Source organism: Panulirus ornatus, chromosome 65, assembly GCF_036320965.1.
Source record: "Panulirus ornatus isolate Po-2019 chromosome 65, ASM3632096v1, whole genome shotgun sequence".
Classification (NCBI taxonomy): domain Eukaryota; kingdom Metazoa; phylum Arthropoda; class Malacostraca; order Decapoda; family Palinuridae; genus Panulirus; species Panulirus ornatus.
Genome location: NC_092288.1, coordinates 6930056 through 6942318, shown reverse-complemented (window position 1 = coordinate 6942318; position 12263 = coordinate 6930056). Strand labels below are relative to the sequence as shown.

The window sequence follows — 12263 nt, the reverse complement described above, 5'->3', positions numbered from 1 at the left end:
AATTTGTTTCATCGAACTTCCTTTGTTACTGCTACGAACAGTTTACGTTACCAAATATCATAAATGTATTTTCATTCAAAACTAATTTCCGTTCTCATAGTCAAATCACTCCTGCACATCAGCTACAATCAAATTTGACTAACATAATCAATCGAATTTAACAATATTCAAATTTATGAGAATTTGACTAACATAATCAATCGAATTTAACAATATTGAAATTTATGAGAATTTGACTAACATAATCAATCGAATTTAACAATATTCAAATTTATGAGAATTTGACTAACATAATCAATCGAATTTAACATAAAAAAGAACACTTAAGTTCTCTTGAGGCAAAATGAGTTGCCACATATCACTCGTTTTGAATTTGTCACCACTGTCCTAGCGGTCCCCCCCCCCCCCACCTTGACCACTTCCTAAACCCGCGTGTGGCTCCTCTGTTCTGGCCCTCGGCGGGGGGTTTTCCAATTGTGTCACGGGCATATCATTGATTATACCTCTCCATTTCACCAGCTCGCTATCAAGCCTGAATCTGTCGGGTATACCTCCCCCACGGTTACGTGTTGTACCCAAGGAGTTTTGTGACATCCAAACTTGTTTTTATTTTAATTAGGCACATAGATCCACGATATATGCAGAGATTGTACCTAGTTATTTCATCTGGTTGCAATGGCTGAAGACGGGGGTATATCTTGGGGCTGGGTTTCCCAGGAGGTGGCGTCATAATTCCGTGTTTCTTATTAGTTCCATAAATATTCTTCTGGTCTTGCATCCAGTGGTCTAAAGACTACTACCATGAGCAGGCTCTGGTTTCCAGTCTCGACAATGACTGTTTCTTACCACAACATTTGTGGTAAATGTTCACATGCTCAGGGTAATGGCATCTCTTGTATACAGTCCCACTCCATACGAGGCACTGTCCCCGAGCAGACGATGTATTGGGCGTGGGAGGCTATGCTCTCCTATGCAGATGGTGTACTGGGCGTGGGAGGCAGTGCTCTCAGGCAGATGGTGTACTGGGCGTGGGAGGCAGTGCTCTCGGGCAGATGGTGTACTGGGCGTGGGAGGCAAGTGCTCCCAGGCAGATGGTGTACTGGGCGTAGGACTCAGTGTTCCCAGGCAGATGGTGTACTGGCGTGGGAGTCAGTGCTCCCGGGCAGATGGTGTACTGGGCGTGGGAGTCAGTGCTCCCAGGCAGACAGTTTTACGGCGGGTGTCTGGCCTCCCAGCTTTAAATAAGCCTCAAACAGCGGCAGTCTCTTTGGCCCAGCAGTGGCGCCCTCTGCCTCCATGTCGTCTCCTTCCCTCCTAGCCTCCATCTCCTCCTGCCTTGTACCCTCCCTCGCCCTTCAGCACCCTGGTGTCTTCCCGTCCTCTAACATCCTAGTGTCATCTCTTCCCCCAGCATCCTGGTGTCATCCCGTTCTCCAACACCCTGGTGGCATCCCGTCCTCCAACACCCTGGTGTCATCCCGTCCTCCAACACTATGGGGTCTTCCCGTCCTCCAACATTATGGTGTCTTCACGTCCTCCACCACCTTGTTAGTGGATGGGAAGGTAACAGCATCTAAGAATGCTGCAGTTGTGAAGGTAGTTGGACGTGTGACGTGGAAGGTGATAGTAGCGGGCTTGGGAGGTGATAGCAGAGGGCGTGGGAGGTGATAGTAGTGGTCATGGGAGGTGATAGTGGAAGTGGTGGACGGATAGGTGGCGGTACAAATGTACATAGTATTGTACTTGGTTTTGTCATTATAATAGTAATAATTCGTACTGAAGCAGAGGTTACATACTAAAGACCAAAGCATAACGACGACTTTTACATTCCACTAGCCAAGTGTCCATTTATTTCACAGTTTTCTGTGAACTATGTAGCTTTATGGATGTGAATGTATCTAAAATATGGCGGACTGGTATATCTGAAGGAAACGCACCATTTGCGAAATGAAGCGTCGGGTGGAAGGGATAAAAACAGTTGAAAATATGTAAAAGAATAATCAGAGGACAGAGATGTGAGAGGGAACCACATGACCGGCTTGTACATGATGCCATACAGAGACCATCTCTCTTTATATATATATATATATATATATATATATATATATATATATATATATATATTACAATCGCCTACACGGCATGGGCAAAACATACCCCAATCAAAGGCTATTTTGCGTGAAACGTACAAAGTGAGAGGAAAAGAGATCAGAAATTAATCAGGGTTCCTCCTGCGCTTGTAGGCCCGACTCCTAAAGAGATGAAGGTTATACGAAGAGGGAGAGACAAAGGGAGGAAGAGAATTCCAAAGCTTGGTTGTGCGATAGAGAAAGAGGAGGTATCATAATGGTTAATCCACGAGTGGCCAGCCTCTACACAGAAACTGTGGGAAGTATCAGCCAGCCGTGTGCCTCCTGTCCAGGCCCTCGGAAAGGGGTCTCATGCACACCGCTCGTGAGAGGAGTGGCCAAAATAAAATACATAGTAATGAGAAAGCTGGCAACATCGCGACCTACAGAATGAGATGGTTGAAGACAGTTGATGCCAAGATATAATTAACGAGCTGTATGGCTTTTTGATTCCACTCTGATTAATACAGAACTGTGGTAAGTCACTCGGTGTGTGAGTTGTACCCCATAGTAAGGCACATAAAACTCCTAAATCATGCATCAGCTTTGCACAACAAAAATAATCATGGCATCTATATGACACCCTAAGATTCTGGGAAGCAGACTCAGCGATGTTCATTACACAGGGGTACCAGGACTGACTGGAGGATATGGTTACCTCAAGGAGTCTTCGGGAGTCTTCACCTCCCACAGCCCGGATTTGGCCCAGACTGCTGGACTGGGTCGCTGGTCGACAAAACTGCTGGAAGCCACAGCCCTCAGGCCCACACAGCCTGGCTGGTCTGGTAAACTTTGTATGCCCAACATGTTTACATTATTACAGTTTTGTATTGTACTGTTTTAAAATTGAACTGAGGGAAATAAATTACTCTTTGATAGAAAAATGAGAAGGGAATGCACTGGATTTCACCAGGTTACTGCTCTCCCATTCTGAGAAGCTGTAAAGGTCCGGAGAGAGAGAGGATATAAGTTCAGCACACAAGAACAATTACTAGTTGGAGGAAAGGTGGGAAAATGAGAAGCATGCAAAGTGTAAACATCAGCACAATATTGATTAGGGTTGGAAGTAGAGGAGAGATCATTTGCTGAGAGAAGAAATAGGGAAGTAGGTGATAGGAAAGAACATAGAAGAACATCACTATTCATAGGATAGGGGAGGGAAGTCGCTCCATTTACAATTAATGCAATGAAACGACCTGAAAGAAAACATATGGGAACGGAGAAAAGCAGCAAAATAAGGGGTTCAGAAAGCAAAGGCTTATGTCACACCTTGTCAAACTCTCAATATATAGGGTTACAACATAAGTTTCAGCAAATCCTCTCTAAAAGAGGAATACCAGACATGAGAAACACAGGAGAAATCACCAGCAGACCTAGCAATGGCAATCAGAAAGATGAGAATGGCATTCTAAATGCTTAAGAAAGTGAGAGTTAAGTGAGACCCAAATACTTTGGACAGCAGAAGTGAAAGCAATAGTTTGATACTGAGGTTAGGCAGTCGCCTTTCTTTGGGATGGACTGCACCAAGGGATGCTTCCAAGAGGAATGAAGAGTTTGGGGTTTTTAGACAAAAGTAAATTGAGTCCTAGTGTTATTCTTTTTCATACTTGACCACTGTTTCCCATAATAGCAAGGTAGCACCAGGAACAGACAAGGAAAGGCCACTTCCACTCAAATCCATTCTCTAGCTGTCATGTGGAATGCACCAAAACCACTATTCCCTATTCACAAACTGGCCCCACAGACTTTTCCAGGGTTTACCCTGGATGCTTCACATGTTCTAGTTCAGACCACTGACACCAAGTCAAATGTCAACTCCAGTATATCATGTTACAACTCACTATAAACTGTGCATGTCTTTCACCCACCTGCATGTTGCTCACTCCATCCTTCTATCTCTCAAGTTGGTCTCCTCATTCTTCTTGTTTACTTCTAACACATATATCATCTTTGTCAACATTTCTTTGCTCATTCTCTCCATATACATATATTTGCCATTCCACACATAAGCTAGGTAGCACCATGAACATTAGATGACATGGCCTCATTTGCTCACATCCACATTCTAGCTTTCATGTATAGTGAACTGAAACTAAAGCCCTTATCCACAACCCAGACAACAAAATGAACAAGTATTGTACGTAAAAATTAGTGGGAGAAAACAGATTAATTGACACAGTAAAGAAAAAATTTGAGAAGGAACAGATAGAGGGAAGTAGACAAAAAAATAATCAAACCAGAGAAAAATATACAAAAGAGAGAGTGAGGAATATCATTCAGAAAAAAAGACCGTAAAAACATCGAAAAAATAAAATTCTGTGCAAACAAAGATATACAGAGAAATAAAGAATAAAGATATGTATAAGGATAAAAAACAGATTAGAAATTCACTAAAAGAATGAATGCCATTACCCAGTGATTGACACCAGTCAGAAGAAACTAGTTTTTCTTTATAGCAGCAGTGGTCATTGGAGAGAAAGAAAAGTGAAATACTTATAAAAATGAAAAGGGTACAAGGAACAAAGTACAATGATACAATAAAAATAATAATAATAACAATAACAATTAATACTTTATTTAGTCAATTTGTAGTACATTATATAAACTGAAACTTTTTGTAGGTCCAGAACCATGTAGTAATACACATTCAGTCTCATAAACAAGGAAAAAGAAAATGTAAAAGTGCAGTAGCTAAAAGTATACATATACATATAAGACAACAGATTTGGTTCAGCATCAGTATCATACACACACCAACATCAATACTGTCACAAACAATGAACAATTATCGTTTTGAGTTTACATGATTGTAGAGTTTAATACTTACTGGTACAAATGAAATCCTGTCTGCATGTTTTTTGCAACGGTAAACACAATCTTTTGCCTGATCTTAAAAACACACCGCTATTATTCAGAGGATGGTGATAATCACTCACAATTCTAAAAGTTAAATCTAAAACTATTTTGAATATCATACATCAAATGCAGTTACATTGGCACCCAATTTACTTGCTATTTTTACAATTTTCCTAAACGTATGATGCGATACAAAAACAGAGCGTTGACTCTACAACTGACTTGTAAAACAAAAAGAAGAGTACTATGAACTTTTATGTTTTTCAAAACTTAAAAAATGAATTCTTTGCATACATTCTCCATAAACCTTTTTAGCGTTAACATCATTTAAATAACCATCAATAATCAAACCCAAGTGCACAATATCTACTTGCTCTCTTTTGATAATTAGTTGTTCGGTGCACTTTTCCTTCTTGCGAAAGTCAATCACCATTTCTTTGGTCTTTCTGATATTCAGATTCAAGCAATTTTCATCACACCATTGAACAAGGTCATTAACGTTGTAATGGTGAACAATCTACTGGGCTCTATAGGCTCTGACACAGCTGTTAAGGGAAAGTAAAAAAAAAATCATATAAATACAAACTGACACTGAAAGAGGCCGTGAACCATAAAGCACAGACATGAGTGCAGAAAGAGATATAGAGGGGAAGAAGGTGGATTTGCACAGAAAGAGAGACAATGGCTTGGGTGTGGAAAGAGACGAAGACAGAAAATGTGGAGGTCAGGGAATGACCATGGACATGGAGTGTGTGAACTGCAAAACAGGAAGAAAGAAATCAGAGTGTGTATATACAGTATAATGCAAAGGGAATTTGTATATATAGTATGACTGGCATATCATATTGGGGAGAATGAGAGTTTAATCACCCCCCAAAAAATGTCTAGACTAGCTCAAGAAAGGTAGACATACTGCCATGGAGACGGAAATTGATTTTATCACCAAAAATTGTGCATATCATTGTTTAAAGTTTAAGCAATGCCTAAATGAGTATTGCAGGAACCACCACACATCAGGGACAATGAGGCAGATCCCTAAAGCAACAATTCATACCCATTTCATAACGCAGAAATAGGGCCAAAAAGGGGTAGACAAAAACCCAAAGAAGAAAAGGACACTAGCCTCCCTCTACAAGCTCACCAGAACATGGTGTATTAATCCCCCATACAACACATACAGAAAAAAGTCATGTAACATCCTTTATATATGCATCTTACAGGGATCAAATCACACAAAACAAATAAAACCTCCTTTATAAGAGGCTTGCTCAATGAGCTAAATGTAGTATTTGCAGCATTCACTGAAACACACATGGACCTTGCCTCTGTGGTATTGAGGCTAACAATCCTGACCATGAGTTAACACGGGCAACCATGTGGTAAGACATGCATGGGTTCTAATCCTCAGCATAGTACTCAGCCTACAACCAAATCGGATATTCATCCTCTCTTTAGGGCTGGTCAATAAATGGGTACCTTGCTTAGGCTGGGGTGTGTGTTTGTGCATACATACATAAGAGTAAAGAAATGGCACATATGTACTGTACAAGGTTAAGACACTGGGATAACACAAGTGTAAATTTCATCCCCATAACAAATAAGTAGAAATTACAAGTAATGATTTCACTAAAGACCTAGTGCAGTGTGGATTTCATATTACAACCTGTTCAGATGCAACAGGACTAAATGATCACGTAGAGGAGTTGAAATGATGAAAACCTCACAAAGTCTCCATGAGGGCTCCTTACCCCTACAGCTCAATATGGGCCCCAGGCTGCAAGGTTGGGTTGTTTATATATATATATCCCTGGGGATAGGGGAGAAAGAATACTTCCCACATATTCCCTGCATGTTGTAGAAGGTGATTAAAAGGGAAGCGAGTGGGGGGGCTGGAAAACCTCCCCTCTCGTATCTAATTTTCCAAAAGGAACAGAGAAGGAGGCCAAGTGAGGATATTCCCTCAAAGGCTCAGTCCTCTGTTCTTAACGCTACTTCGCTAATGTGGGAAATGGCGAATAGTTTGAAAGAAAGAAAGAATATATATTTTCAATGTGGGTAGGTTTCAACTCCTTTAGTATAATAAAAAAGAATAAATATGAATCAATAAAGCATATTAGATGGAAACAGACACTATCTACCTATGTAGTCTTCCAGGGTCTCATTCCCTCACAACCTAGGATAAGTCCAGGCTGCAGAATTGAGTCAGGTTGTTCATTGACCAAACTGTTGAAAGCCACAGCCCTCACAGGCCTTGTATCCTCCACATGGGTAGTCTGGTGCGATTTGTAGGTACTTGTCTATGATCATCTTAATCTTCTCTGTGCATCACATGGTGTTTCTCATGGTTGTGGGAAACACCATGGAATGCACAGCAAAGAAATTCAAAAGCCCTGGACAAGCATCTACAAAGCATATTGGACCAACAAGGCTGATGAGGTTACAAGGAAACCCAGGCAGTTAAAAAACCCCTAAGCCTACATCATGTAAATCATGTAAACGGTATCTATGTCTATCTAATATGCTGTATTGGTTCTAATTCATTAATTTTCATTACATCAAAGGAGTTAAAACTTATCCAAATTGAAAAACGATACTAGGTGAAGACTTCTGGGGCTGTTTTAATATCATCCTTCAAAGCAGGCAAAACTGCAGAACTATAGAGATCAAATATGAAAAATCACCTAAATTACCATAAAAGGCTGGTGACAACCTGGTAAGTCTTTAGGGAGGGGTTTTCCCCCTCCACAGCACAGGGTGGGCCCAAGCTTTTGGAAGCTGCAACTTACATGCCTGCATGGCCGCCACAGCCCAGCTGGTCTAGCACACTTTGTATGCACTTGTCCAGTGCACTCTTAAACTTCTATAATGAGTACCCCAGGCAGCTTCTGATGATAGCAAGCAAGATGTTGATGAGTCCTCGGCATATTGAATCTTTGGAATCAGAGTCTGTACTTCCTGCAGACAGGAGAGGTATGGTATATCATCCACTACAACTGTAAAATCCTAGACTGAAAGGTCCCTACCTTACACTCATACATAACTTTGTTCTGGCACGACATGAATAGAAGACTGAATATATTCACCAAGTTATAAATGATTACGTAAAATGTGAGGTAAAATTAAGTAAAACACTAGTTTATTCAAGGGAACCCGTGAAAACGTCACCTAACCATGCATAGGCTGAGATTTACCTTGATATTCAGAATCACACTCGAACTATACCCAACATCATCCCCACCTTCCTAATGCCAAATTAGTTGCATAAACACGTAGGCAGTAAACACACTTAGTTAACAATATTCCAAGCAAATGAATGCATATGGCATCACAATATTAACATTCACTCAATTAACATCGAAAATATCATAAATTTAGGCTGGTAAGGGAAGTTAAGTGAAGTTTAAGTCCAAAGCATCTGTAAATTTCTATAAGAGTCTCCTTTACTATCACCCTACAGTTTTCCAAATTGCAAATTATTTATACCTTGAAAATCTTAGAAGATATGGTCCCCAACGTACAATTAGAATAACTTCCCACTGGCACAACAGACATGGAAACTGTTAAATAATACTTCCAGTATCCAATGGTGCGATATGTACAGAGAACACCTTAAATATCTGGGGCCCAAGACTCTTCAATATCTTGCCTGAAATCATCAGAAACAACACGGGAAGCACAGTGGGGAAGTTCAAGAGTGCCCTGGATAAGTACCTGTGGCTTACCTATTGCCGATGGCTACAGGTACACTTGGGTTCTTCAAAGCAAAACGGTATATGGATTCTCGTAGTCAACAACAAAACATTTACATCAACTGACAGTCAGTTCTTCTCCAAAGACAAAACGCTAGACACTTTGGCAAACAAATCTATCGAACAAAAATACAGAGATTCTTAAATACACAGCATATACCCTAGAATTTTTGTTCACCGTTATATAAACAACACTATTCCATCATAAGGAGTCCATTCAATCACATCTACACACATATCCATAAATACAGACAGACACATCATACAAAAATATATAACTATGATGTAACAACGGCAGTTAATAATACATATTGGTCAGGGGGGAGAGGATACAATATATACAGGAGGGTTAGGTTAGGTTAGGACTGGATGACAGGCCTCAAGTGTTTATGGTTCTCGGCCTCTCTCGCCATGACCGTCAATGGTGTCATGGCCAGACTGGTGCCGCACGCCCTGCCCTCCTCCTCCACCACTCCTATCAATAAGCCTCTGTAATCACTGTCAAGGCTTCGCCTCCACCGGTTCCCTGGGTAACCTTCTGTAGGCATTACCAGAGTCAATTCGTAGAAAAATGTATGTTAAAACCGCAGGAGCGCCGCGTCTGCGTGGTTCGTTTTTCATCAATATATCAGCTCGCCGCCCTCCTCCACCGCCCAACCAACCACTTCATAACCCCTTTTTTTCTTGATAGATCCGCCGGATTATGATACCGATGAGTTACTCGCCTCATCAGCAACCCTAGCAAATGCCATCCGAGACAAAACACAGGCGAGAATATGAGAAATGTCAGAAAACATAAGGCTTGATGTTCCAGGTCCGCACCCTAACTTAGCATCAAAGAAAATGGATCAGAGAGAGGCAGAGTGGCACTCCTCCTACAAAACTTCAACTTCTTTCACTTACCTGAGGAAGATTAGCGTCTAGCTGCCGTTGGAGACTATCTCTCTCCTTTTCTAGTTCTTGGTATTTAGATTCTAACTCACTCAGTCTCTCCTGAGTTTCCCGAATCGTGTCTAAAAGTTTGTCTCTCTCGTCTAGCATTGATACCATAAGCTGTTCAAAATTAGCGTCATCTCCGCTAAACTGTGATCCCCGTTGGGAGATGCTGTCCTCAGCTATGGTGGGCATAACATCACACATCATATTCCACATTTTGAAGGAAATTCAGCCCACTGGCCGTATTATTACTTCAAACCTTCAGCGACTGTGATCATCGACTAGCTCCACCACCTTCACACCCACTTCCTAACACTTTTCACGGTCATATTTACCAGTCTGACTTACACAGTACGGACTCACTTGGCTCAACGAACATTCACAAGCTTTCTGGACCACATTCAGCACTCCATAGTCACGATATCATTCACTATTCACAAGAAGTTGGCTGCCCGTCCGACCCGACCGCTATCGAGCGTCGGCCATTTTCAAGACTGCCTCGGTCTGCCCATGTCCGAATCCCTCAAAGATGCTCCCAGCTCTGTCTTCGCCTCACCAATTCTCACCCACTGGCCACTCCTTACTCTCTTGAAAACTTTCGCCTAACGTTATCATTATATTCCATTGATCAAAAATGCTTTCGATGGTGTGCTTGAGTGTACTATTGGCCGCAAATATTAAATAATTCCATGAAAGGTTTCATCGTAGTACCCCATAATTACGACAGTGGTGGCCTGATGTGTACTACAGCGGGATCGTATGAATGAAAGGTACTGTCTAAAGTGTTCCAAATGGTCATCAACCTGAGCATCAGACACTTGCTTACCCACCACAGACACACGGGGAAAATAAATTTACCATTTGATGTATAATATGCACTTCAGTAATTCAAAGTACGAGAGAAATGGAGGTATATAGATACCGCACATCCGAGCAGATCACCGGCGACTTATTAGCGGGGACCAGTGTCGTGCAGCAGGTATCCCACTCGTGTTTGTTTGATAATAACCATAATTGTGGTGTTGTTTTAACCCACAGTTCATTTATCAGTGTAGAGAGATGATCCAAATGGACACAATAATTCAAGGACGTACACACACGCACATACGCAGGCACAATCGGAAAAACAAACCTACACACAAAAGTAGACACATCATAGCTTCAATAGATTATTTACTCCCTGGGCTGGACTGTGATTATCAATCTTTTCAGATTTTTAAGTTCAAACGAACGAGGTACACAAGAAGATCTTTATGATATGAAAATGACTTGATATTGGTTGCCGAATGATCGCCACATAACCACACCACAGACACACACACACACACACACGCGCGTCTACCACACTATAACACACGAACACACACAACTACATTATACTAACATACATCAAAATACTAGACTAACACACACACCACTATTCCACTTTAACAATCAGTGGTATACCACACTAACACTGTTATACCACACCACTGAATTAGACTAACACATGCCACAGTACCACACACCACCATACTACATACCACCATAGTAAAGCATAACACTTTACCAGACCAATGCATACCAGTATATTTCACTAACACACTACTTTATTACACTAACACTGCACTATACAATAACACACATACCACTGTACTACATTAAAACCACCATATACCACTATACCAGATACTTCTATCTGGTATACTGTACAAAATTACACCTTTGTATCACATCAACACAAATCCCTAAAGTGCTGTGATACACATCACCACACACCAATGTACCCTACTAACATATACCACTATGATGTATACTAACGTACACCATACTACAGACACATATTATTATACCACATTGACACTCCTTTACTATACCACACACACACCACTATACCATGCTTCACTATTCTACACAAACTATAGCACTGTACCACAAATACATGGCAGTATATTTCACAGTATATAGTACTCACACACCAATATACCACACCAACATACACCGCATCTCACCAGTCTACTTTCTCATCGATGCGTATGGCATTTTTTCCTGTTCTGCTCCCTTGGCACTTTATCGTTTTCCAGTGACATTTTGAACACTATTTAAAGTGATTTATCAAGTGAACATGTAAGTGTATTCAACACACAGTGAAATTTCATGAGATCATGAGTCCTGTATAAGACCCTTTATTATTCTATAAATGTCTTTTCTCAAGATCTCAATACTTTCCCAATCCATCCTACTGGTGTTGGATCAGTGTCTTCAATGAAAAGACACTAAAACTTGTCATTCTTTTGCTCACATACCCATGCATAATCCCCTATAACTCTTCCCTTTGCATCCCGTGGCTTAATTTGCTGGTCTTTTATTGACAATTTACCCCTGACTTTTGTGTGGAAGTCTTCAATATTTCTTTGCTCCTCCTTCCTTATCCTGTTATAATGATTCCTTGTGCTCTCAAAAGGAATGAACCTTTACTTTGTTTTTTTTCTTATTGTAGTGTTAAGGGCAGACCACCTTGATTGGACTTTGGGTCTGTGTATCTATGTAACATATCTTACAAATACTGGCTGGCTGGAGTGCTACCTATATCTTTTCCATGACACATCTTAAA

The 12263-nt window shown here is 40.9% G+C and overlaps 1 protein-coding gene and 1 long non-coding RNA gene across 3 annotated transcripts in view; one reads left to right on the top strand and one right to left on the bottom strand.

The window, feature by feature from the left end:
• Liprin-alpha (PTPRF interacting protein alpha) overlaps positions 1-10191 on the bottom strand; it is a 202353-nt gene extending 192162 nt beyond the window's left edge. Inside the window, exon 1 of one of the 2 annotated variants that reach the window (XM_071658081.1) lies at positions 9638-10191. In XM_071658081.1, coding sequence (XP_071514182.1) covers positions 9638-9886 — 249 coding nt within the window. In that variant the 5' untranslated portion in view covers positions 9887-10191. The remainder of the gene's footprint in view (positions 1-9637) is intronic. The other variant, XM_071658085.1, reaches the window with a different exon arrangement.
• Positions 1-12263, top strand: part of LOC139746653 (uncharacterized) — a 57948-nt gene that overhangs the window by 18451 nt on the left and 27234 nt on the right. The gene's annotated exons all lie outside the window — the stretch shown is intronic.